The sequence below is a fragment of the Camelus dromedarius genome, chromosome 10 (genome assembly GCF_036321535.1).
Source record: "Camelus dromedarius isolate mCamDro1 chromosome 10, mCamDro1.pat, whole genome shotgun sequence".
NCBI classification, from domain to species: Eukaryota; Metazoa; Chordata; class Mammalia; order Artiodactyla; family Camelidae; genus Camelus; species Camelus dromedarius.
The window spans coordinates 68,016,657-68,044,402 of NC_087445.1; the positions used below are offsets into that span (position 1 = coordinate 68,016,657).

At 38.5% G+C, this 27,746-nt stretch overlaps 3 protein-coding genes and 1 long non-coding RNA gene across 10 annotated transcripts in view; 2 read left to right on the plus strand and 2 right to left on the minus strand.

The window, feature by feature from the left end:
• Window positions 1–748: 748 nt before the first annotated feature.
• ZBTB6 (zinc finger and BTB domain containing 6) lies at window positions 749–19,407 on the minus strand. The gene is made up of 3 exons (XM_031450412.2): window positions 19,351–19,407; window positions 5,933–6,108; window positions 749–4,778 (listed from the first exon to the last, which is right to left on the minus strand). The coding sequence occupies exon 3, from the start codon at window positions 4,767–4,769 to the stop codon at window positions 3,498–3,500; it is 1,272 nt and encodes a 423-aa protein (XP_031306272.1). The 5' UTR covers window positions 4,770–4,778; window positions 5,933–6,108; window positions 19,351–19,407; the 3' UTR covers window positions 749–3,497.
• On the minus strand, window positions 6,961–19,453 carry ZBTB26 (zinc finger and BTB domain containing 26). Of its 3 annotated transcripts, none has more exons than XM_064490498.1 (2): window positions 18,887–19,453; window positions 6,961–11,362 (listed from the first exon to the last, which is right to left on the minus strand). In XM_064490498.1, exon 2 carries the CDS (start codon window positions 11,350–11,352, stop codon window positions 10,027–10,029), a length of 1,326 nt encoding a protein of 441 aa, XP_064346568.1. In that variant the 5' UTR covers window positions 11,353–11,362; window positions 18,887–19,453; the 3' UTR covers window positions 6,961–10,026. The 3 variants fall into 3 exon arrangements, with proteins under 3 accessions (XP_064346568.1, XP_031306271.1, XP_031306268.1); XM_031450411.2 differs by having other exon boundaries at window positions 19,351–19,446; XM_031450408.2 differs by having other exon boundaries at window positions 19,355–19,415.
• Window positions 19,454–19,564: 111 nt separating this feature from the next.
• On the plus strand, window positions 19,565–26,224 carry LOC135322310 (uncharacterized). 2 transcript variants are annotated; one of them, XR_010382803.1, is made up of 3 exons: window positions 19,565–19,742; window positions 23,352–23,436; window positions 23,658–26,224. It is a non-coding gene; the product is annotated as an uncharacterized LOC135322310 (long non-coding RNA). The 2 variants fall into 2 exon arrangements; XR_010382804.1 differs by lacking the exon at window positions 23,352–23,436.
• A 665-nt stretch (window positions 26,225–26,889) lies between these two features.
• RABGAP1 (RAB GTPase activating protein 1) overlaps window positions 26,890–27,746 on the plus strand; it is a 134,637-nt gene continuing 133,780 nt past the window's right edge. For all 4 annotated transcript variants that reach the window (XM_031450405.2, XM_031450401.2, XM_064490500.1 and 1 more), the window contains exon 1: window positions 26,890–26,964. The gene's annotated coding sequence lies outside the window, so the exon portion shown is untranslated. The remainder of the gene's footprint in view (window positions 26,965–27,746) is intronic.

Genomic DNA, 27,746 nt, shown 5'->3' on the forward strand with positions numbered 1-27,746 from the left:
TGAGAAACTGAAAAACACAGGTTAAGAAAACAGCCACGAATTATAATTAAACTCGAGGCATTTTCCAATGTGAAACGAGATGGCCAACAAAAGCATCTATGGAAGTAAACCCACCACAAATTAGAAGATATATGGAAAGGTAGTTTATAAATTATAAGCTTAAAAATATATATGGTTATTATTTCCTGGAAACAAGGAAACAATTAAAAAAATTTTTTCGTTGGCCACATTAAAGACATTCTTCCATGAATTTTTATCATTTATCATTCATTTTATGAAATATACATCAGTCCAAGAGAACGTTTCCCAACAATGGTTCATTTGGTTTACTGTTTTCCATTCAATTATATAGTGATAGGTGTATACACACACACACACACACACACATATATATACACATACACCTATATTTCCATTCCACTGGACAGTAGAATGTGATAATATAAGACTTTTCAAAGGTGACCTGATCACATTTAAAATTTCAATTCCAATTCTCCTTCCCTGGTACTACCTATCTCTACGTTATTGTCTCCAACACTGTTTTCAAAATCTGACATAGTACATTGATTTAACTTGTTTACTGTCTCATGACAGTTTGATGAGAATAGAGATTTTTGTCTGTATACCTAACGTTTAATACAGGTAAATATTGTAAGGACTCTGTAAAATTTGAACAAATGTTTAAATGAATAGCCAGGAATAATTGTTTCCTTCTTTAAAATTCACAGATATAGACAAAACACAAAGCTCTCCATCCCCATCTCCAGTTTATTATTATTTATGTAAACATACAGGATAGTTACATCCAGGGAAAAAGGGCAAGGATTTTTCTCTTACACCAAAGTAACAACTGCCTTTCCAAGACCTTTTTTATACATAAATCCAATAAATGAAAAGGCTGAAGTGAAGCATACTGCATTTTTTCCCCATCATACCAGAAACACAAACAACTAAAAGTGAATGTTTTAAGTGAATAAATTCAACAATTTACTTTGCCATACCTGCATTTTTTAAAAGATTTCATTTTCCTGAAATTGTTTAGACACAGCATGCAAACAACACACTCTCCTAGGAATGTTTTGAGATCACTCTGTGCTACTGAACAGGAATAAATAATAATAAATAACAATCATCATTTTCACAAAACACCACCCCCAAGCAAAAATCTCAAAGTGCTTACAAAATATTTCACAAGAATCTTACAAGGCATACATAAAACATAAACATAGTACAATCATAATTTTTTCAAACATCAAAGATAGATATCAATTCCTCAAAAAAATTTATTACTATTCTTTTACTCTCCCCTCCCATCCTCATCCCTCCCCCATAAAATTTCATCCTAGGAAGCAAAAATAAGAAAAGTACTTCAATCACAAACTATTTCTGGAAGGGAAATGTTCTCATGCCCACCAATGGCTAATCATGTGTCAAATGGGAAAGAAAATTGAGCACTGTGCCATCACTGTTCTCAGTGGAAGAAAAACACTTTAACTTAGAAAAATTCTGTCTTCAAAGGAGTACTCAAATTGCAACATTCATAAAAACACAAAATTCTCCTCACTTGCTTTCCCCTCTTCTCTGTCCTTAGGAACTCAGGAAGATTTAAATAGAAAATAACATTTTAGACCAGGAAATGACCTTAAAAATTATCAAGATCAAAGCTGTTATTTTATACAAATTTAAGAAAAGCTCAAGGAGAAGTGACCTACCCAATGTCAGTAACTAGTAACCCGGGAGTTATGAAGCTGGTTTTCTTACCAAATATGAGAGCTGGATTCTTTAAAATCTCTCCCAGAGTTAAAAATCTATACAGAATATATTTTTCAAAGTATCACCAAAAGGATATTTAATATTTCTAACAATCAACATGGGATTCATCACAAAATTCAAATAAATGATACAAAGTATATTACATTTTAAAATATGGAAGGGCTTCAACATAAACTAAACATAGCATAAATTCTAAATAAAGCTGAGGTGACTAGAGGAGGAATAGAACATCTTGAAAGCTGTATTCAGTCAGGCTTTTTTTTTTTTTACCAAAAGTAGTTCCTGTTTTTTAGAAAATACGATTTGCCTGACAAAATATTTTAATCTTTGTTATAACAACAAAGAATGTTTTGTGTTACACGTGGATGGGAATAGTAAGAGAGCAATGGCTCATCCACAATCTGAACTATCACTCTAAGTAAAATAGCCACATGGTCATGGTTTTACTTTTGGCACATTTCTGGAAATATAGACTAAAACTCTAGGGAGGGTTGGGTTTTTGTCAATACACAGTAAATGAAAATTGCATTAATAAAAATGAAAAGTTATTAATTAAGAGAACATGAATAGCTGCTCCCCATGTTTAAACTGTTCATCCAGTGACAGCAAGAAAAACTGGTATTGCCAATCCAAGATAAAGAAAGGAATGAACTACTGATACACACAACATGGATGAATCTCAAAGGCATTATGCTAAGTGAAAAAAAGCATCTCAAAAGGGAACATACTGTAAGATTCCATTTACGGTATTTCAGAAAAGGTAAAATAGTGATGGAGGACTGTTGCCAGGGTTTAAGGCTAGGAGGAAGAGTTGACTACAAAGGGGCAGAATAAAGGAGTTCGGGAGGGTGATGGAATGTTCTATATCCTGATTGCAGTGGTGGCTGCATAAATCTGTACATGTGTTAAAATTCATAGAACTGTACACCAAAACCAAAGATCAGTTTTACTATATGTCAACTAACAAAATAAAACTAATTTCAAAAAGGAAATGGAACAAATATCTTAGAGCTCCATGCCAACAGTATAATTTTACTGGCCACAAAATTATTAAATGCAATTGTACTAAGTAAAATCAAGAAACCTAGGCCAAAGTAATCATTTCTAAAATACATATATTAACAACTCATGGAAATACTATTTAAAGGAATATTAGCTCATGTATAAGGAAATTCTGCTACTCCCAAGTGAATCTCAATTGTGTTCCTTTATAGTTTAAAACAATAGATACCTTAGTGTTTAGTTTAGAATCCAATAGTTGGTTAAAAAAAAAGTTCACTAGTTCTGTTCTTAAAGTGAATAATAATGGATAACAGTATGTTTTGAAATTTATCTTCTTCCCATTATCCTAATTTATTAGAGTCACCGTATAGTTGGATTTTACACTTACATCAGTTATCTACAGTCTCAAGCTTAGAATCTGGAAATACCGCTGGATCTCCTCTGTCACCAGAATCAAGAATATTTAAGAGGAACATTGTTTCTCTAGGTATATCACTGGGACTTTTACATAATGTATGAGACGAGACAGCATCCCATCAGCTTTACCACGTCTCCCACACTTTGGAACTGGTAGTACAAGTTCAGAAAGAATAACATGTGTAGGTAGACCAAAAATAAGACCCAAAGATGGGGGTGGAAATGCGATATTACAAATGCTGCATTTCTATAGAGACTTGTGTAACAGTATGATATAAGGCTCACATAGCAAGGTATGATTCTGATTATAGATTTTGCCTTTCAAGATCATGCCTGGGTAGTTTTTCACCACTGCTTCTGCCATGGACAGAGGTTAAGTGCTTTTTGAGGGCAGATTTGTGCTTGAAATCCATATCACAACAGTGGCATTTGTACGGCCGATCCCCACTGTGTATGTTCAGGTGGTCCTGAAGTGTGCTTTTAGCAGTAAATGTCTTCAAGCACACAGTACACTGAAAGGGCCGTATGCCCATGTGCCCTCGAATATGGCGGTTGAGATTTTTCTTCTGCGTAAATGTTTTCCCACACTGTAAGCACAAGAACAGTTTATGCATCTTAAGGTGGCGCAGATAGTTTTCAACATGAAGAAACCCACGAGGACACCGGGGGCACTGGTGCCTCAGTGAATACGCATCCTCTAGACTTTGGATCTCATTCACTGTCCCATGACTTCCTTCAGTATTCTCACAAAATAAGCTCTGATCTTGATTCCCAGGAACTTCGGCCACTCTGCTCTCAACTGTAGAATTGATCAGTGAATGCTGTGTTTCAGAAAAATACATGCTTGCTTTTGAAGAGGTACAAGGCTGTGAAAACTTCTCATTTTCTACACCTCCATCACTGATAGATTCCACATGGAGGATACGAATTTCATTGTCTTTAAAACCTGGGTCTACTGAAGACAGCTCTGGTGACCTCATTTCGTTTCTCTCTGATGTCAAGCTCTCTACTGTAGACTGTAAAGCACTGCTTTCCTCTTCTTTAACAGGGAAATCTATATTTACAGAACTATCTTCTGAAATTTCAATTATTTCACAGTCTTTATCTGAATTTTCTTCTTCATTCTTAACATCTGGATCAGAGGATTGACACAAGTCAGCATGCTGACTGCTATTTTTCATAGAAAGATCAATTTCCAGATACTTTGACAAAGCTTCTGTGCACTTTTCTACAATGTGAACCATCTGAAGGTAACTAGCAGCAGTCAAATATTTCAAAAGCTCTTTCCTCTTAACTTCAAGTGCTCCAGTATAGCAAGAGAGCAACAATTTTCTGCCAACTTCTGCACTCTGCAAGATGGTGATTCTGACATGTTTTGACTGTGTGAGTAAAAACTGATCTCTCATGAAAGTGGAGCAAGCAGCTAAAATCACCTTATGCCCCTGGAACTCAGTGTCATTAATATAAATTGACACATCGCAAAATAAATTCTGCTGTCTCAAAAGATTCATTTTCTGCAAGACTAAATCTCCTTGCTGTTCAAACTGGAAGTGCAGAATTTCAGACTCAGCAGCCATGGTCACAATCTAAGTAAAATAAAACATAAACATTGATGTAAGTATAGGGAATGCTTTCCTACATTGTGATAGTAACAACAATCAAAAAAAAAAAAAAATCCCAAACCTTAATTGGGTAAGAGACAACTCAAAATCTAATCTGGGTGCTAAGTATAAACCCCTATGTAACCATCTCAAAACCCAGAAAAATAAAATGCAGTTTTCAATTGCGGTACTCTTTGTTTTGTTTTGTTTTTGTTCCAGCACTTATTACATTGAGTTGTACTCAACAGTTTCTGTTTTCCTCCTTGGCTAAATTTCATGTGCTTTGTGGTCAAGGACAATGTCAATGCCCACTACTAAGCTGACTTAATATAGCTTCCTAAGTTAGAAACCTTAATGTAATCTCCAAACTTCGAGTCCTCATCACTACTGCAGGTCCTCTCTGTTCACCTGCACCATTGCAGTCTTCTAGCAGGTCTCTTTGATACCACTCTCTCCTATATTCCAAACTACCTCCTCCTTCTAAGTGCCACCAGGTTAACATCTTTTAAAACTTAGGAAAAAAAAAATTATTTTTCTCTTCTGTTTTAAATCCTCCATTGTTCTTGTCTACCTCCAGGACAGCCTAACCTTCTTAGCAAATACGAGAAATTTGGCCTTCTCCACCTTTATGGCTTTATCTTTCCTCTTTTACACTGAAGCTTCTAAGATATCTAGATTTTCACCAATGCCCAGACAAGAAGGCCCAATACACCTTTGCACATTTGCACATGTTACATTCGAGCTTCCAGTTCCTTTTTCCAGCTAGTGATCTGACTTAAGGCTCAAATGAAATAAGACTTCAGTGACCCCTCCACCTGTCTCCCGGACGGAGTCAGCTGCGCCCAGAACACCACGAAATGGAGCCTGGTTTATCTGAGTTCCTGCAGCAAGCCCAGGTCCAGAAACAGAGCAGAGGCAGCTGAGAGGATATCTGTTGAAGTGAATCTGGATCCCAGGTGGCCTTGAGAGATCCTCCAGTTCGCCAGGCAGGTCTTCCCGAGCCAAGCTGCCAGAACCAAGCCCTTGGGCTCGGTGCCGGCAGTACCAGTCTAGCCAACTCCTGGGCCGCGCCTCGCCGCCCTACCCTTCCTCGTCCTCGGGCTTCCCCACCTGCCCGAGTCTCCATCGCGCTCACTCACCGACTCAGAAGCCAGAGCCCAGCTTTCCGAGGCAGCGGCGGCGGCCCAGGCCGGAAGGTGGGGTTAGCCTGGGAGGAAACACATCCGGTGTCAACTAGCTTTATTCCTCTTTGGGGCGGGCTGGGCGTCCCGGAAGGACATCCTGGGACAGTCTCCCTTCCTCATTCCCCCCGCGCCTGAAATGACAGAAAGGCACCCGAATTCCGGCAAATTCCATCTCTTCCGTCCCATTTTCGGCACTTGAGCCATCCCCTCCGTGAGTTCTCCTCAACATCCGAACCGCAAACGGATTGTGAAGTTGGAGTACAGTGCGTCTGTCGGAGTACCCAGCTCCGAGACCCCTGGGAGGCCCTCCGGGATAATTAGAGACCGGGTCCTCTCCTTACCCGGGCATATACAATGTAAAAGGTGGCGGAGGAATTTGCCTAGCTAATGCCCGATCAGGTTGTGGCCCCAACCTCTGGATCTTACCTCACCCCTCAACTTGTCTCTTCCTTCCCGCGCCCCCTTCCCGCTCAGTTCCCTGGCAAGCCCAGGCCTTGTATCTAAACCGTTGGCCCACCTGTTTCCTCCAACATTCCCTACCCGTCCTCCCACATATCCTTCAAAATCTCGTTCATAAATCCTGAGCTGTCCTTTAGTTAGTTGACTCCCACTGGGGGAAGACTTTGGCTGCCTTCATTACAGCAATTACCATACCTGTATTCAAATCTGTGTCCCATCTAGGCGGAGGTATTTAGGTCAGTGACTTACTGATCTTTGCATTCCCGAAGTCTAGCGCTATGGAATGTCTGAACTAATTCTTAAAAGCAGTTGCTCTACCTCCTCAGTCAACAGTACACGAGGAAGTAACTGACCCTAGTAACACTTCTCTGGTTGGCCCAGATTTGCTTCAGAAGCCAAACTCGGCGTGCTTGATTAATATGCGTTTTAAAGAATTGGAGTGAAGAAAGCATTCCTGTATTCAAATTCAAGCAATTGGAAAGGGAAGCAGGAGGGGAGAGAAAATAAACAGCTGACACCAGAGCTTTAATTGTCACACTTTTATTAAGGAAACTTCCCCATAATAAGTGAAGAGGTAGTTCATAGTATGTCTAACATACAACAGATTTAGAACAGCTATTCACCAGCTGAAATAAAATGTTCTGGGTTGTTTGTTTAGGACAAGATTTTAGAAGTAGTGACACTGGTCACCCTCCATTTATAGATCTTCTAATAAACAAACTGAAACAAATTAAAACCACATCTGATTTACCTCAGAGCCACTTCAGTTTGGAGTTTGTCTTTAATATTAAATAATAAATAAATAACCATGACACAGTAAAATTTTTAAACCAAACTATGGTAAAGAGAGCCCTCTCTCCTTGTTATCCTGGGGATCCATAAAATACAAATACTGAATGTCTAAAGTTTCAAAAGGTCTTCCTCCTCTATAAGAATATGACTAGTTTTGAAAGTCATCTTCCCCTATCAAATACTGTAAAATGTATTTGATATCAGTAACTTGACCACTTTGCAATGCAATCTAAGAAACATGTATCAATAAAAAAGGAGAAAAATCAAGTAAATTAAGAAAATGTCTCACAGAAACAGAAACCTCTCCAGTGAAGAAATGGGGGTGACTGTTAACCACTTCAGTGGTTTGCAGTTGCAAAAGGTGAGAACTAGACATTTTACTGATACAAAACCATCAAGTTGCTGATTTTAAATGATCAAAGAAAGCAAGACAGTTTCCTTTATTATTCCTAGGGTAAAATCAAACTGACACCTTATCTCACTAAGACCACATGAGACTGTAAGGTCTGTGAGGGCAGGGACCACAGACATCTTACCTCCATATCCTCAGTATCTAGCATAGTGCCTGGTAACAGCAGGTGCTCAATAAATGTTTCCTGAATGACTGAATGAATCCAGAACTAGTCTCCAACCAAAGAGACCAATCTTATTTGAATCCATGCCTTTTAGTCTTCAAACCGGTAACAAAAACAGGGCATGAATGTTAAGTAAAGGAAGCACTCCAACTTGAAATTTCCCTGTGATAAAATGACGTTTAGAGAAAAAAATAGCAAAACACTGGTTAACATGTTAGTGTCTCATGGTTGCATAGAATTGGTACTCTTTGGCTGGATCATATAAAAACCAGAATGCTAGGCAGCATCTTTAGACCATATAATGAGTGACATTAGGTATAAGATACCTATTAGTCTTATCACTCAATTTTATTCTCATTTTAAATCTTTTAACAAAAGGTAGAAATTATACTTCAAATCAGATTCACACATAAATGCATCAAGAATTCCTACTCAAGTTAAACCTAATTTTTGGTTTTTCTGTACATGGACTCTCATAGCTCAAAAACAAAAAACAAACAAACAAACAAACAAAAAAAACCAAAAAAAGAAAAGACAATCCTGATGAAACTAAATAAACACTGTTTCCAGACAAAAATCAGTTTCACATTTGGATCCTTCTCACATTATTCTTACTTGTCCTTTCCCTTCCTAACCAATACCCAGCAAATCAGTCACTTGCTTAGGAAGAATGTAATATTCATTCTAACCAAAAATTAATTTACAAAAATAAATCCTTCTGTGATATTTTGTTTGCAAAATCCAGGCTGTCTCTAAGCAAACAGGGATTCACAAAGGGGAAGCACAAACTAGGAGCTTTTTGCTAAGGTATTCTTGATCATGTACTAAATCTTTTTAAGTCAAGGGACAGTGAGAAGAAGTGAGGAGACATTAGCTCATATTTAGTTACTTAACTACTTTGGCCAACTTTGGCCAGGCCACCTCTTTGGGCTTTGGATACCTCCAACTTAAAAAAGAGAGGTGGACTAAATGAACTCTTAAGATTCTCTAAGGACTCAAACACTCCTATTGCCTAAATCTAACTCATGGGTCAGAAACTAATAAGACTCAAAATTTTATTTCTGAGCTATAATATGTGCTTTAGGAAAAACAGTGGTTTTGTTTTTCCATATCAGAAGATCAACTTTGTATTAGCAAGTTATCAAACATGGCAAGGGGGACTGTATATTTCTACAGGAATATCTAAATGTAAAAACCTGATTGCTCATTCTGTGACCCACTTTTTTCATCCATTTTAGAAATTAAGGTACACAAGGAAATGAAAATTCAGAGACTACTGCAATACACTGGACAAACTCTGAAGGCCAAACTCACATTACTGATGGCTATCTTCTAAAACAAACTCCAGAGACTGACTCCCAAATAACCCCTTTTTAGAGAGACCATTATACATTAGCACATTTTAAGTGTGCTTGGAGCAATCCCAACTTCAAAAGCATCAACAAGTAAGCTACACGTTAATTACAAGCATTTGGCATCTTTTGGGGAAGACCTCCCAAATAGTACTGGTGTATAACTGTATTCTATCTTTTGTTGATTATGGTCCTCATGGTGATTCCTAACTATCTGCAACAGTAGTAGGTGCTCAATAATTGTACTCTGGTCTACGTGAATGATTCTCAAGACATGAAATTGGACCATATGCTGTTGAAAAGAGTACAGAACAAACCAAAATACTTCTTTACAGCCAGCTCCAAAACAAATACAAATTGTAGGAAGCAGATTCATTCATTTATCAGACATAGGTGAATTATCGATAGGCAACCAGAAGTTCTATTACATATTCAGGCCAATGGTAGTATCACCTTGTATCTCAGCCTCTTTTCTGCCAAAGAAAAATATTATTCATTTCTCTTTGCATCTATTAGTGGAGTGCAGGTAATGTTATTGATTTGTTGGTACCTTCAGAATGTGCCCAGTGGAAAGCCTAAAATAGTGTCAGTCTAAGACATAAGTCAATGTTAGGTAGACAAATGGAATACTCTCCTTGGGAAAGGAAAACAGATATCACAGGATAAATAATTCAAAACAGAACATGGGAGAGGACAAAAGGAAGGCAAGACCACTCCAAGTGGCAAGTTGCCTGGTCTGTTAGTGCTTTGACTCACCCCTACAACTGGCACAGAGGCTTTGGAGAAGTTAAACTAGCAAAATCACTCCTAAAAAGACTCAGACTATTGCCACGTTTTCAGTCAGTTCTAGTTGTGAGCATAAAGCCCCTACTCAATTTACACAAGTACTATCATTCCTTAAGTTCAGGACAGCTTGGGCCAGTTTACCTGCATCCAGCACCTGCGTTGCATCAGGCTGTGGCTGACACCCTTTAGAGTCTGAGACTGTTGTACATGCAAAAGAATCAAAATCCACTGTGAGGTCTTGCACATTTCTTTCATTGGCATTATCAAAGCTGTTTTTGCCATGCAGCTGTTTAAGGTGTTTCCTCAAAACTGGCTTATGTGCAAAAACCATGTCACAATAGTTACACTTATGGGGCTTATCTCCACTGTGAAGGTTAAGATGATCCTGTAAGGAACACTTCTGAGAAAAGGTTTTCCCACAGATTTTACACTGGAAAGGTTTAATGCCGGCATGCACACGCATGTGTCGATGAAGGTTGCCTTTCTGAGTAAAAGTCTTGCCGCAGAGTAGACACATAAAGAGTTTGTGCATTTTTAAGTGGTTGGCGTAGTTCTCCAGGTGGCGAAACACCCTGGTACACTTTGGGCATTGGTGATGCCACTGTAGGCCTTTGTCTACACCTCGAATATTAGGCCCAAAGACATCTTTTGAGGCCATGATGATGTTATCACTGCCTGTGTAGGAGAGGGCATAATTGTGGAGATGGTTCTGTTCTATTTCACTTACTCTGTTTTCCACAGTTGAATTTATCAGAGAGTGCTGGGGCTCTGATGAATGTAAAGCAGTGGGTTCAGAAGAAATAAACTGGTTCTGATCTTTTTTACTTCTAACCTCTGATACATCCCCAATAGATTCTACCTTAACAATCTGAATATCACTGTCCTCCATATCCATACTGTCTTCAGATGGATGAATACAAGGTGAGTCCTGCTTTGGGGAGCCTCTGGCATCTCCCTGATGTTCTTTTGACTGGGGAGAAGCACTCTGTGGTTCACATCCCTCTTTACTATCCATTGGTTGTTTTGGCTTTATAAACTTCCACAAGGCCTGCGTGCACCGTTCTACAATGTGGCTCATCTGAAGAAAACTCGCAGCAGTCAAGTAATTTACCAGTTCCATCTCAGGGAATTCCAGCACACCACTATAACAGGATAAGAGCAATTGTCTCCCCACTTCGGAACTCTGTAATATGGAGATTTTCACCTCTCTGGAATCGTTCAGTAAAAACTGGTCTCTTAAGAAGGGGGAACCTGCAGCAAACACAATTTTATGCCCCTGCACCTCAATATCATCTATGAGAACTGTAACATCACAAAATTTATTCTCTTCTCTTAATTTGTTCATTTTTTGTAACATTGAATCTCCATAATTTTCAAACTTGAAGTGAAGGAGATCTGATCTTTCAGACATTTTGGCAGACCTAAAGAACAGAAATGTAAAAAGGATGAATTTAAGAAAATTCAAACAATTAAGAAAACCTGGATTTTCCTTCCAAAAACAAATTTGTGTTCTCATACCTCTTTATATGTAACTGAATGAAATTTTCCCTGAAAGGGGAAGCTAGTATAACAGATTTCAAAGGCTGTTCAGAATTACTCCTTACCAACATCAAGTGTCAATTGCACCTCAGGAGTGGACCTGTATCAGTGTATACACCTTGGCATTCATTCAACTTTTTAAGATGCTTAATACAAGAACAGCGCTCGAGTTACTTCAAGAGCATTTTTCACTTCTCAAATGAGAATTCTATTGGGTTTCAACCTAAAACATCCCAACAAGTAATCATAAAATAAGTATTTTATTTTGCATGACCCTGTGAACCTGCTGCTTTGTAGGCAAAACACTCTTTTCCTTTGCTTTGTATTTTAAAGAACTGCAGTGACATTGCTTGCCCCATTCCTGGGTAAACCCTCTTCTGTTTCAACTGATGTAAACTTACTCACACAAGTATTCCTGCAATAAAATGAAAGTCACATGCCGAAAGAGACAACCTTTGAACAATGTCAAAGGCATAGGTCTTTATCCTGTGTATTTTAGACAAATCTAAACTCTTTCTCAAGAAATATTTCTTGATACCTGAAGTAAATAAAATATTTGCTTTAGAAAAACCAGGTAAGCCACTTGCTGGGAATCTGAGTAGGAGGAAGGTATACCTGACAAATCCCTACTGGATTCTATTCTTTCTTCTTTATCCCTTTATCCCATCATTACTCATCAACTGGACTGCTGGAACGGAGTCACAAATGTTTGTTGGTTACAGCTTCTACTACCTCTAATCAAACTTCTACACCACATGTCATCTTTCAAAAACACAGATATGATTATACCCAACGCCTGCCTAAAATCCTTCTGTGACCTCTTGTTGTCTCCTGGATGAAGACTAACCTCTTGAATATAAACTGATTAAGTAAATTTAACAATAATTAAGGTAAACACTGGCATAACCCATTCAACCACGGAGAAGGTATCTTTGCCAAAACTGCGTATTTGCCCCTTCATGTAGCAATTCCTTTGGAGAAAGTCCCCATGTTCTGATTCCATACTCTCCAAATGATTTTCTGATAACTCAGCTTCCCATGTGTCACTCTATAGGGAAGGAAGAATTAGCCATGTCAACATGATAATTCCAGTCCACCAGTCATTGTTAAAATAATAAACTGGCACCCTGTCTAAATACCAGTTTTCTGTGAGATCAAGTAGGTAAACCAGGTCTACCCCTGAGAATTAGCTCTACAATCTCAGTGCATCAATAAATTCACCTCAAACTTTGTGTATTCATCATCTCCATAGTTGACAATCACATGGGACAGCCAGGTGTTCCTAGCCACATCTGGCCCCTGAAACCCAATCTTATAATTTGATCTTCTATAACACTGACTTACAAAGGCTCACAGAACACCAGCTCATGAAGGCAGTATCCAGGTCTTATCCATATTGCTCATTGCCTACTTTATGATAACATTCTATTGACTCCAAGCCTTAGCACAGTTATTTCCTTAGTCCAGAACATGACTCCTTGCCAATTCTGACTCCTTTATTTCTTCTTAGGGTCCTTCCCTAACCCCTTAGGTTACAACAGTTGTCTCTACTGGACCTACAGCCTAGTACTTCTATCTTAACACTCAAAATACGTTATTAAATACTTGTCCTTTCCCCTCTGAACTGCAAGCTTCGTGGCATTAGAGGGAGTCATCTCCATCATCTTCAATGGGGCTGATGCTGGGTACCCGCATCTTCTAGGGCAAAACGCTTTTTCCTTTTGCTTCAGATTCTACTTAATGCAGCCACATTATTGGCCAAAATCTCTTCGATTCAATATTGTACTAAACATAAGGCAGGTGCTCAGTTTGCCTTGGCTGAACCATTAAGATTCACTTGATAGTAAGAAGGAAGAACTGCTGTTAAGACCAGCTCAGTATCTGCATATGCATTACAGGTCTGAGGCCATGAGCGCCTAGAAAGGAATGAAATGAGAATAAGAAGCAAGGAAAAATAACAAAAAAAATTTGAAAAAACTTGATGACTGGAGACAGAAAATGAAAAAAGGGAACATATAAAGGTTCTAAACTTAGGAGTTCAGCTGAATGAAATTACTGAAAGAGAGGTGAAATTTAGGAGGGGGAGTTGGTATACCACAAGTATATTAAAATATATTTATACATAAATTATAAACTTTTCCCTTGAATGGCATTCTGAGTGTACAGAAGGGAGGGGAGGGATGTAGAGAAGCAAATGTAATTATCAGGGAAAAGATGGTGATTTATCAAATAAAAAGGAAAAATCTAGAAGATGCAGGGAATATATCAGTAAAGAAAGTGGTAAAACTGTATTATCACTGGTCAGTTTTAGCAATTATGGTAGCTTAACATATTCATTCTGGAAATGGTGAATGTCCCAAGTTATAACTAGAAATTATATAAATGACTGTTGTTTCAAGCCAAACAAAAGGGGAATCCTTTCTTAGAGTTTAGCTTGTCCTAAATCTACCCTCAGATTAGTATTTTCCTACTTACACCCCAAAATGAGCATTAATTTCTTCCATGTACAGTATGACAATGGTCGAAGTGCTTTAGACCACAATCCTCAGGGATACATTGTTCCATGAAGCTCCAAAGATAGGAGTTGGAGCTTCATTTACTTCCTATTCATCAGTCTCAAGAAACTTACCAACGGGAGCAAACAGGTATCTTAGGAAAGTGCATGATTTGCCTGCTTTAGTCTAAGAGGAAACTGTTTATTTTAAGAAGTTTTCCCTTATGTGTCAGTCCACTCTATTGTCTCCCTTTGATAAATTCTTATCTCCAGGCCACACAGTTTATCCCTTAATTGTTTCCTGTCACTAGTTTCTCTTTCCAACAGACTGTTAGTTGAGGGCAAACCAACTGTTATTTTTCACACAGCTCATTCAACAAAAGCCATAATTAACTCTTAATGTTCACTATGGAATTATTATTGAGCTATGGTAAAGATGCTCTTCAATATCATGATATCCTCTTTTGAGTGTCTTGGGAAAAATTTCTTTCTGGAGTTTGTTTCCAAAATAGTTTTGACAACAAAAAAACAAATTTTAAACTAAGTTTTTTTTTTTTTAACTTTAAAAAAAATCTCAAAGTAAAAAGGAAAAATTGTTTCATATGAACGGTTAGATTTTATTTAAAAAATAAGAGAAATGATAGCTAATCTTTACTGAATCCTTGCTGAGTAAGTGTTTTACCTAAATTGAGCGATTTAATTCTCAAAATCTCTGTAAGGTAGGTATTATCATCTCCATTTTGCCTCTAAGAAAACTCAAGCTTGGTGAACATAAATAACTTGCTCAATTTAAGAGAGGCATAATGTGTTAACTGTGAGAAACAGAATGTGTGCTCAAGCTGCATGATGCCAAAATTCATGTATGAAACAACTAAGCTAGCTGAAGTTTTATCTTATGGATGTTAACTGGGTAACTGTTCAGATTTTCTGCTCATATCCATTCAGCTGTACACTTATGATTGATATGTTTTTGTGTGTTTAGTTATGCTTCAATAAAATGTTTATGTTTAAAAACAAAAAGTACAACTTAAAGCCAAATTTAAAGTCAAATCTAGAGGACTTTAACAGTAAGCCATTTATGTATTATCCTTGTTTTACCTTCCTTTCTTGCCTACTTTAACTTTATATTATTTTTCTATCTTTTGTGTATTTATTTTTGTAGAATGAAACAATGTCATTTACAAAAAAAAACCCATAAAAATAATGAATATATTTGATTTTCAGAATCCCCAACTGTATTTACCTTGTAAGTATAATAGCAATTATTCATAATTGTCATAAAAATCACTCACATAATTCTAGATTATAGCAGAGCTTCCAGTAACTGAAAGAAAGCAAATAACTAATCAGGAAGAATAGAGACTTGGCCACCACATTCTGCTCATTCTTTCCTCAGAATGATTTCCAAATTCTCTCTATATTCTTACTATCATTGGCATGGTTCAGGTCCTTATCTTCTGTTGTCTAGGTTACCATGATTAAGCCTGAATACTGCCGAGTTCTAGTAACTTTTAAATGACCTATTTCTTAAACATCAATGAAACAGGAATAGTCTCACTTCAGATCACTTTCTCTTTGTTCATAGTTACACAATTCTTCCATAATTATTTCTGTAAAAAAATGTTCCAGCTAGTTTGAAAATTTCACTCTTTTCAAACAGGAGTAACCAAAAATGATCAGTGAATATATTCTAGGTTGAACAATGTCCATTGCCGCAAAATGGGCAGCAAGAAAATATCCATGTTCCTTATCTCAAATGCCTCTAATAATACTGACAAGGAAAATTTGTCTGTTTTGTGTAATAAACCCCCAAGCTATGTGTCAGTCTATTTCCTCATCTACCTCATAAAAATGCCTTTATCTTTCAACTTAGGATTCACAACTACTTGGAAATCTTTGTCTTTCATTAATACCATATACTGTTTTTCAAAGGGGTTGTAACATACTACAGTCTTTCTTTCTATAAACCTCAATCATTTTTTCTTTTGGGTAACTTTCATGACACTGCATTCTCCAAGTTCTCACTCTTTTGTTTTAGTTATAACTGTAAGTAAAATTACAGAAGTATATTCTTCCTGGAAACTTTCTGATTATAGGTAAAGTAGAACTCCCCTTTCCCAACCTCTTTCCACTCAGTACTCAGTTTGTTCTAAGTTTGTTCCTTCATGACTCTCCCTCCCCAACCCATTTTAAAAATAACACTTCTATATGCCTAGCCATAGAAAATACAAAATAAAATTACATATCTGACATATAAACTACACATACTGTCTTGGAACTTTCCTTTTCCATTTATTGCTTTTGAGGGCTATTTATGTTGAATAAATAATAGATCTAGTTCATTCATTTTAAACTACTGTACAGAAGTGGACAAGTTACTTAACTTCTGGGTTCAGTTTTCCACCATTCTTTTGCTGGTCTGTTCCTCAAGGGTTCACTAAATTGTGTAAAGGTAAATATATTCTTCAAATCTTACTCCTTGATTTTTTGCTATTCGGTCAAGGCTTACTTCCTCAGAAAGCCTGTCTGGTTTCTCAATGTTTTTTACCTCCTCTATTTAAAAAAATTCCTAAATCCCCATCCTCATGGCTAATCTTAACCAAACTTACCCTCAATTCAAGCTAATCAAAAACACTTTCCTGGGCTACTACTCTATCACTTGAAATGCATAATATCTAAATTCTTGCACTGTCTAAAACTCAGTAAGTCAAAAATAAAAACTTACAGAGAATGGCTCTGAGGACAGTGGATGCGAAGGCAAGGAAAGCTGTTAGTATGCTCTTAATTTAACAAATCAAGATAGAAATGATGAGGGTCTGAACAGAGACAACAAAAATATGGATGGAGAGAAGAAACAGATTCTACAGACATTTCAAACAAAGAACTGATGGACTTGGTGAGCAAAGTGGGGAACAAGAGATGTACAATCAAATGACTCCAAGATAATTGGTTTGAGTCACAGGATCTCTTTGACAGAGCGTCATTAAATAAGCTAGGGAATATTGGAGGGGATGATCATGGGTTGGGTCTTGAAATGTTTAACCAGGGGAGCCTACATGACATCAAAGGGAAGATCTACTACCTAGCTGGACACAGGTCTGAAACTGAAGAGGAGACATGATTATAGATAATCAGTAATAGATTAAAGTGTGACATAATTTGACCTAATTGTGAATGAAACTGACCTAAAATGGCACAGATTGGAAAAAGATCTAAGACAGAAGAAAAGAAATAAAAAACAAATACATAACACAAACATAAATACATTACTTACCTTCTTCTCAATCTGGATCTCCTTCCAAGCCTCTCCGTTTTTTACCAATGAGTCTATCTTTGCTTAAAAATTTCCCATTCTTTTACCCCCATATTCAGTCACTGCTTAGTGCAGTAGGTAAAACCATGGATTCTGGAGCCATATTTCCTGGAATCAAAACCCTGCTCAACCACTTACTAGCTTTGTGACCTTGGCAAGTTACTTAACCTCTTCTGTGCTTCAGTTTTCCCATCTGTTAAATAATAATATAACTTCATAGAAGTTGTTATGGGAAATTAACTTTAAAGTAAATTAAATTTTAAAATTAAGTTAATTTTTAAAAGAACTTAGAACAGTGCCTGGAACTGTGATCTACAAGCATTTGTTAGGTAAGTAAACAAATAAATCTTGTCCATTTTCTTTGTGCAATCCTTCACATGTGGCCTTTTTTCATTCCCATTTAACACCAAACAACTTGAGGTCTCCATTATTTCATAGACTATCACCTCATCACTTTACTAAAATTGCTTTGTAAAAAGTTACTCATGATCTCTTGATAAAGACATGCAATCTTCCCCCCCCCCCCCCATTTCCCAAATGCTCTGCATCAATTGTCCCAAATGACACTTCTTGGTATTCTCTTCTTTTGACTTCTGGGTCTTCTTGGCTGTTGGAACCCTGTATTCTTATATCATGTAATTCCATTTCTGCTACTACACCAACTACCATTAGCTCTAATTCCTCTTTCTTTTTGGTAAATGCAACCATTCCCCCCAAATATTCCCTTCTTTTTTCAATAACCTCTTCCTGATGCCAACTGTTCTCATGGCTTCTACCTCTATGTTCTATGATGATTCAAATCTCTACCTCTAGCCACAGCATTTAGGCTGAACTGCAGATTGCATTTCCAACTCTATACTGGACAGTTCTATGTGGCTATCCCATTAGGCCTTTAATTTAACATATCCAAAAAATGAATTTGTAATCTACACTAAGTTTATGGTTTTGATGCTGATAATGGCATTAACATTTTTCAAATACCACAGGCCTAAAACCTAGGTATCAGCTTTGATACTTCTTTCACCCTAAACATCCAATTTATTACAGAATCTTGACACCATTCGCTACAGCATACTTGCCTTCTCTCCAATAACACCGTCATAACTCCACTTCAGGATTTCATTACCTCTCACTAGGCTGGTCCCATTAATCTTTCAAAAGGATCTCCAATAAGAGCATTTAGACATTAGCTAAGAGTCCACAATCAGTTAATAGAAATTCCTATTCTATAGGCTGATCTCCAGAACAAAATGGCTTTCTAAAATGCAAATCTGATCATTTCAGCCTCCTGCTCAAAACTCTTCAAAAAGTGCTCACCTCCTTTAGGGATTAAACCTTTCATCTCGGTTTACTTCCCCAGCTTCGTATCTCCTTTGCACAATAGCCCTGTTTCTCCTTCCTCCTCTTCCCACACAAGTTATGCTCAGTCATTCCTTCAGAGCATTACATCTGTTCCTCCTGCAGGAAAAGCTCTTCTCCACCTTATCTTGTCCAAGAAGTATAATTCAGACATGACTTTCTTTCTTCAGCCTTCCCAGCAACTGCCCCTTGGACAGTTCATACATAGATGACATATATATATAACGTAGGAGCACTTACTTGTTTTTATCTGGCTCCCAAACTTGACCCTGAAAATTGGAACAATATCTTACAAAACCCCAGTGTCTGACACGGCGCCAGAAACATAGAAGGTGCTGTAGCAAAAGGGTAACCTAGGTTAGCACTCATAGTGATTCTCGCGGTCTGGCACTGAGGCCTTGCCATGGCCCAGCTTCCTATAAGATGCCAGAGTGGAGCATTCAAGCCAACTGCAGGGCCCTCGGCTGGGGTCTCAGTAGGAGGTCCCTGGGGCATCCTTAAGGCTCCCCACTCCAGACACTGGGGAGGGAAAGGGGCGGGGCACAGCATGGGTTGGGCCAAGGGCTCCTTAAGTTCCCCCGGGCCTAGGCCAGACCCTCGGCCCCCATCCCAGTGCAGGTCCCGGCCAATCCAGGGCCCCAAGGGGGCTCCATTTTGAGAGACCTCGTACCCCTACCCGGCGCTCCGGCCGCCTCCGCACTTACAGACCCGGGGAAAGGCCACCGTCAGGATCCGGCACCGCCAGGAGCTCCGGCCCCTCGGGGCTCCGGGAAGGGGGAGGGGCAGGGAACCCGAGCCAAAGGGGGACCCAACGGAACCGGAAGGGCAGCCCTCGCCGGACAAAGACAACTTCCAGGTCCCATGGTCCTCTCCGCCAATCGGAAGGCTGGGAGGGCGGCAGGGCCGGGAGAGGGAAGCTGTGGGCGGGGTGCAGGGAGTGCGCCGGGCTCCCGCAAGCGTCCCCGCCGGTGACCCGAGGTGCGTCCGGAGCTCTGTTGTGCGCGCTCCGCTCTTTTTCAGCGGCTCCTTTCGAGAGGGGCTTCGGCCGTCTGCTGCCTGCGTGGGCCTTGGGGGCGCCTCGGCTCTTAAAGCTTAGGTAAGTCCCTCCCGCCTAGGGATGTGGACTCGCCTCCTTGGGGCCCAGAAAGTATAGGGAAGGAAGCTCATTTCCCTGGCTTTTCTGATGTTGGTGTTTCCCAGGGATCTCCTGCAATCCCCGTTATCTACAATGTGCTGACTATTCACAAATTTCTTTCGCCAGACCAGACAGCTCTCTTGAGCTCTATGGCCAACTACCTAGTAGTCATTTACAATTGGTTCAGTGTTATGTACCTTTGAACTCAAGTTCATCTGCAAACCTGCTTCTTATCTCCTGTGGTCCTTGTGTTAGTGAACAGCATCACCCACGCAGTGCCGGCAACCAGAAAACTTTAGTATTATTCTAGAGTCCTTTTCCTCCTTGCTAATCCAATTGCTCACTGGGTTCTCCTTTCTTTCTTTTTTTCTTTTTTCTTTTGGCGGGGGTGGGGCTGAGGGGAGGTGGGTATTGTGGTAAAACACACACTGAATTTATCATTTGTAGGTGTGAAGTTCCATGTTTTAAGTACCTTCACAATGTTGTGTAACTGTCACCACGGCGATAGTCCGCTTCATTCTTTTGCATATGGTTATTGTTTCTCCATCACCATTTGTTTGTCCTTTCCTCATTGAAAAGGCTTGACACCTTTGTTGAAAATCAATGACCATACGTGTGAGAATTATTGCTGAGTGCTCTGTTCTATTACATTTGACTGAATGTATGGCCTTATACTAGCACCATTTTCTGTTAATTATTGTAGCTTTGTAGGAAGTTTCTAAGTGAGGAAGTATGAGTCTTTAAACTTTATTCTTCTTTTTCAAGATTGTTTTGGCAATTCCAGGCCTCTTGAAATCCCGTATGAATTTGAGGATCAGCTTTTACATTTCTGAGAAAAGGACTGTTGTGATTTTGATAGAGATAATGTTGAATATGTAGATCACTTTGGGTAACATTGCCATCTTAGTTTTAAGTCTTCCTGTCTAAGAATATGAAATGTCTTTCCATGTACTTAGGTCTTCATTAATTTCTTTCAGCAAGGTTTTCTAGTTTTCAGGGTATTTAACTCTTTTTGATAATATTGTAAGTGGAATTGTTACTTAATTTCCTTTTCATATTGTTGCTGGTGTGTAGAAACACAACTGATTTTTGTGTGTTGTTCTTGTACCCAGCAACGTTGCTGGAATTATCTTTAGGCTTTAGAAGTTTTCTGGTGGATTCTTTGAGATTTTCTATGTATATGATTATGTTGCCTCTGAATATAGTTTTACCTCTTCCTTTACAATTTGGGTGCCTTTTATTTGTTTTTCTTGTCTAATAGTTCTGGCTATAACTTCTAGTACAGTGTTGAATATCAGCAGTGGAAGGAGGCACCCTTGATTTGTTCATGATCTTAGAAGTATAGCCAAAGTATTGAGTTTGATATTAGATGTGATAATAGATCTTCACAAATACTTTTATCGTGTTGAGGAATTCTCCCTCTATAACTACTTTTCTGAAAGATCTCATGTCAGCCTATCATGAAAAGGCATTGTATTCTGTCAAATGCCTTTTCTGCATCAATTGAGATGATCATGAGTTTTTTCCCCTTAGTTCTATCACTGGTGAAGCCATCTGGTGCAGGACTGTTCTCTTTTGGGAGGTTTTTAATTACTCACTCAATCTCCTTACTTGTTATAGGTATGTTGAGATTTTTCTAATTTATCTGGCATCTATATAAGTAATTTGTGTGCTTAAAGAAATTTCTCCATGATTTTCTAGGTTATTTGTTGGCATACAATTGTTCATTGTATTCTTTTATAATCCTTTTTATTTCTGGAATGTCAGAAGTAATATCCTCACTTTTATTTCTGATTTTAGTTATTTGTTCTCTCTTTTTTCTTTGTCAGTCTATTTAAAGTTTTGTTGACTTGTGTTGATGTTTTCAAAGAAACAACTTTTGGTTTCACTGATTTTTCCCTTTTTCTATTCTTCTTTTGTTTTATCTCCACGCTGTTTTATTTCATTCCTTCTGCAAGCATTGGGTTTAGTTTGTTATTTTTCTTGTTGTCTTACTGCATGAAGTATGAAGTTCGGTATTATTTTGAGATCTTTCTTCTTCTTAATGTAGCCATTTACAATAAATTTCTGATTACTGCTTTCATTGCATCCTATTAACTTTTGGTATGCTGTGTTATCATTTTTATTCATTTCCAAGTATATTCTAATTTCCCTTTTGATTTCTTCTTTGACCATTTGTTCTTTGAGTGTGTTGTTTAATTTGTACATCTTTTTAATTTTCCTGTTTTTCTTCTGTTGATTTCTAACTTCATTTCATTGTAATTGGATAAGATACCTTGTATAATATCTTTTAAAATCTATCGAGACTAGTTTTATGGCCTAATATATGGCCTGTCCTGAATAATGTCCGAAGTGAACTTGAAAACAATGTATATTCTGCTATTGTTTGGTGGAATGTTCTATATATTTCTGTTAGATCTAGTTGGCTTATTGTGATGTTCAAGTCCTCTAATTACTAATGTATCTTCTATCTGGTTGTCCTTTTCATTACTGAATATGCACTATTAGAGTTTCTAACTATTGCTGTGGAACTGTTTATTCCTCCCTTTTATTCTGGTCATTTTTGCTTCATGTATTTTGAGAGTCTTTTACTAGTTATGTAGACATTTATAATTTTTATGTAATCTTGCTTTATTGAAACTTTTATTAATATATAATGACGTTCTTTGTCTCTTGTAAACTTCTTAAAGTCTATTTTGTATGATTTTAGTATAAGCACCTCAGCTCCCTTTAGGCTAATACCTGCATGGAATATCTTTTTGTTTTTTCACTTTTAACTATTAATATCTTTCGATCTAAAGTGAGTCTTTTCTAACTGCATGTAGTTGGATCATCTTTTAAAAGAACCCATTCTGCCCATCTCTGCCTTTGAGTTGGAGAGTTTATTCCATTTACATTTAAAGTAACTACTGATAAGGAGGGACATTTTGCTATTTGTTTTCTATTGGACTTATAGCGTTTGTGTCCTTCATTTCTTCCATTTTTGCCTTTTTCTGTTTATTTGAATTTTTGGAGTAAAAAGTTTTGATTTACCTTGTATTTCCTTCCACATATATTCTATAGACATTTCCTTTGTGGTTGCCATGGGAATTACATTTACCAGCCAAAAGTTGTAACAGTCTAATTAGATTGATAGCAACTTCAGTAGCATACAAAAACTCTTCTGTACAGCTCTGTCCCATCTCACTGTTGTTGATGTTACGGATTACGTCTTTATACACTGTGTGTGCAATAAACTAGATTAATATTTTTATGCATTTGTCTTTTAAATCATATAGAAAATAAAAAGTGGAGTTAAATGATAATTATAGTATTACTTCTATAATTGCCCATGTATTATCTTTGCCAGAGATCTTTATTTCTTCATATGGCTTTAAATACTGTTGAGCATCCTTTCATGTCAACCTGAAGGATTCCCTTAGCATTTGTTGAAGGGCAGGTTTAGTGGTAATGAATTCCCTTAGCTTTTTTTTTTTTAATCAGAGAATATCTTAATTTCTCCCTCATTTTTGAATGTCAGTTTTTCCAGGTATGGAATTCCCTGTCAACAGTTTTTTTTTTTTTTTTCAGCACTTTCAATATTATCAACCCACTGTCTTCTGGCCTCCAAGATTTAAGATGAGATATTGTTTGATAACCTTACTGAGGATCTCTTGTATGTAATGAGTTATTCTCTCTTACTGCTTTCAAGATTCTCTCTTTTCTTTGGCTTTCTACACTTAGATTAGGTTATTTTTCTTTCTTCCCTTTCTGTCTTCTCTTGAGATGCCTACAGTAGTATGTTGTTTCTGTTTATAATGTCCCACAGATCCTTTTGGCTTTGTTCACTGTTCACATTTCTTCATTCCTTTTTTTTTTTTCCCCTCTGTTTCTCAGATGGAGTAGGAAGAACATGGAATCCATCTCTCTACCTACACAACAATTGTACTGGCAGAAATTGTCTGAAGTAACTACTTTGGAACTACAGGTGCTATTTGAATGCTTGCATCTTTCAGGGAAAAGTGTGGTGGTAAACTGATGTTAATTTCAGTCAATGTCAGCCTTCAGTGTGATAGCACTACCCGTCTCCTACCCCTCAGCACTGTGGTAGGCAGTCATAATTCACATTCCTGGAGTGACTTGCTGGAGCTAGAGCGGGAAATAAGAATCTGGTTCTCAAAATACTAGAGTTCTGTGCTCTGATTGCTGATTGCTTTTGAGTTTTCAAGTGCAGGCAGAATCTAGCTGCCATGTTCCAACCCTACCCACTGAATTGACTTCGAAGGGATTTAAAGGAACAGCACCTGTTTTGTTTGTTTGGCTTTTCCCCTTTTACCCCATTTAGGAGCCAGACATTTAAGAACTAGGACATTGAAAGGAAACTACTTACATGGGGGAAATTAGAAAGACACCATGTATAACCAGGAAAAGATACAGGCTCAGAAATAACCTGAGACGACCTCATGGTTTCACCTCAGGCTGACACTCTGTGATACCCAGCACAAAGACACCTTTCAACAATTAAAAAAAAAAAAAAAAAAAAGCAACCCCTGGAGAAGAGGGAGAATCTGACTTTGGGAGTTACCATATTATAAGATTCAAATGTCCATTTTCAATAAGAAATCAAAAGGTATACAAAGAAACAGGAAAGTATGACCCATTCAGAGAAAAAAAAGAAATCAACAGAAAACCATCCTTGAGAAAGTTTAGATGTCTAACTTTCTAGACAAAGAAGTTAAAACAACTATCTTAAGTTCCTCATTAAGCCAGAAGAAAACATGGATGAAATCTGGAAAATGATATATTAAAAAATGAGAATATCATTAAAGAGAAAGAAATTGTTAAAAAAAAAAAAAGAACTAAAATGAAATTCTGGAGTTGAAAAGTACAGTAACAGATAAATACAATAACAATAAAAAATTCACTTAGAGGGGTTTAAAATCAGTCTTGAGCAGGCAGAAAAAAGGATCAACAAACCTGAAAATATTTCTTTCAAACCCTGTTCCTTTTTCCCTCCTTTCTTCCTCTCTAGTTCAAGCCTTGCTTATCTTAGCCTCCAAATGTTCTATTTACTCCCTGTTTTGCCTTCTTTACTTCTACCAGAATTAAAAAAAAAAAAAAGACAAAAAACTCTGATGTTGACACTGCCCTCAGAAACCTCTAAGGATACCTGTGTCTATAGATTGAACTTCATGTTCCTTAGTTTAGCATTCAGGGATCTTCCCATTTTGGCTCCACTTTGCCACGTCAATCCATTGAACTTGAGATATAAATTCCAGTCTCCAGGAAATACAAGGTCTAGAGAAATAAACTCAGTGACTTCTTGAGGAAGCAACGATTCAGATCCAGAAGGTGGGAAATTTTTCACTTCAACGGGACTGATTTCTTCAGTAAGCCAGTGTCTTTCAATTTTATTTTCTTCATCGCTAAATTAAAAAATACTTAGGGACATCACAACCAGATACAAAGTGTGGGTCTGGATGGATGCAGATTTAGGAAAACTAGCTGTGAAAAACATATATTTTGGTCAACAGAAAATTTAAATATAGTTAGGTATTAAATGAGAGGAAAATTTACTAAAATGACATTACTGATTTGGGAAAGCCAGCTATAAAAATATTTTTAGGTTGTCAGAAAATATGAATGTGATACAGGAATTAGATGAGAAGAAAGTTTACTGAAATGGTAAGGTAGATGTTAACTGAATAAAGCAGATTGCTAAACTGTGATCTCATTTTGGAAAACAATATGTAGACACACAAAGAGGGATGTGTATTAAAGTATTAACATTTGTAGTGGGAATGTGATGTTTTTATTTTTTATTTTAGGTTGTCCCAATTTTCTACCTTTCTCTAGGACATACTGAATGATTCTGTAATAAAATTTTGTATATTAAGATTTATGTAAATATTGGGGGTATACATGAGAATCAAGAAATACATGAATGTATGGTCACCAAAATATTAAAAGTGGTTTTGTCAGGATTTCAGAGGATTTTACTTTCTTTATAACATTATATCTATTATTTGAATACTTTAAAATGGGTGTGTATTATTATATAACTGTAAAGGAGAAAAGGAACAATGCTACTTTCCTGTGGGAGTGCAGCCAAGTCTATTGAAATAGACAAGTCACAAAGAGGACTGCAACAGCACAGCTTTTTTTTTTTTTTTTTCCTGTGGTTGATTTGGATGTAAAATCTACAGGAAAACATTGCGAATGACTCATTCACCAGGAAAAGAGCATACGCTATTTGACTAAAGAGAGTAAGGGAGAGGCCGTAGAAATATTTCATAAAGACTTAAGTAACACGTTTAATAATCATTGTTTTTATTCCTAACTACAGTGTAAATTTATTCAGGGCAGGGACTTTAAACTTCATTCTATTTCCATTGTGCTGCATTATCACTTTTGAATGATTTTTAAATAAAATCCCAGCCCCATCTTTGAGTAATACTCTGAAACCTGTTTCATTTCTGTTCTATTCTATGTGTCTCAAATACTTTAAGGCAGCCGTGTTGTAGCCCGTCGCACTTGACTTTAAAGTCAAAAGTTTTGACTTTTAGACTGAATTGTTATTTAGGCCGGGCTCCTTTACAAAATGAGAAAAATCATATTCTCAAGGTCTGTGGTAAAGCCAAGTGATACACCTGTAAAAGGACCTACCTATCACAATCCCTGGCATGTTGTGCGCCCTCCTTAAAGGCCAGGTGAGTTGAGTAACATCGTTAAGGGTGCTTTTGAAACAGCACTTGAACGTTAAAGGTGAATAGGGGGTTCCTTGCTTTGGCACCAGTCGTCTTTGGGGTCGTACCCGCTCTTAGGGGCAACAGGTGCTACCCAGCCTGTTTCCCTTCGGCAGTGCAGCTTTATAGTTCCTGCTGCAGACACAGATCCACTGTATCTTGAGTCCCGCTCCCAGGGTACAGACTTCGCGCAGGCGCAGACTCCGGAGGCGGGCTAAAAGCACAACTGGGGCTTCGAGGAAAGGAAGTACGCCCTCGCCGCCTGTTGTTGGGCCAATGGGGCCGCTCGGCTTAGCCGAGGGCCTATGAGACAGGGCAGGAGGCGGGGTGTAGAGAGGAAGGAGCCGCTCTCACGTGAGTAGGGGGCGGGGAGGGAGGGGGCAGGGCGGCTGGGGAGGCCCAAGCGGCTGAGCCTCTGGGACGGCGAACGGGCAGCGGAGGAGGAGACGGCGGGTCGGGTAGGGCCGCGTTTCCCCTCCTCCTCCTCCCACCCTCCTATCTACCAAGCCCGGGGAGGGTCCTCTGACGACCCCTGTGGGGAGCCAAGTTGTGTTCCCATCCCGCGGGGCTGGGCCGGCGAGACTGCGCTCAGCTTCCTCGGCGAGCCGGGTTCTGAGGGGAACCGTGATTGGGGGGAGGGGGAGCCGCGGCGGAGGGGGAGGACGCATGCGCAAGCGGGAACGTTTGGGCAGCCCCTGCCCAAACCGGTTCCCCCTGTTTGGGTGGGTGTCTGTCTCCTCAGTCCTGCACTTGCGGCATTCCCTCTCGCCCCTCAGCAAAGCCGGTTTATGTTTTGACTTTCATGTTTTGGGACAAGTCCTATTTGGGAGTCTAGCAGCTTCCTCCGCCTCAGTTTCTCCCTATTGCCCGTTGGGCCTTAGGCTGTGACTTGGGCTGGCTTTGGCCTCAGGCTAGCTTCCTGGGCTGCGCCTAATTTAAAGACTTGCTCTAGTCTAGTGTCGGTCTGCCATCTCGTGTTGGTCTTTCTGTCTCGTTTTCCCCGTCTGCAACTGAAGTGCCTCCGGCATCCCACTCGCCCCAGATAATTGAATATCTGCCCCCAGTGCCTCATTGCTGTGTCTTGATTCTCAGCAACCAGGGTTTTATTTGTTGAGCCAGAGAATCACCCCAGAGTTCCAGGAGTTCGCTGTCCATTGCCTGGTACTACTTTGGTCCCTACTTTTCTAACATTCAGACTGTTATCATCTGCACCTGTTTTTTTTTTACAGGCGTCTCCATG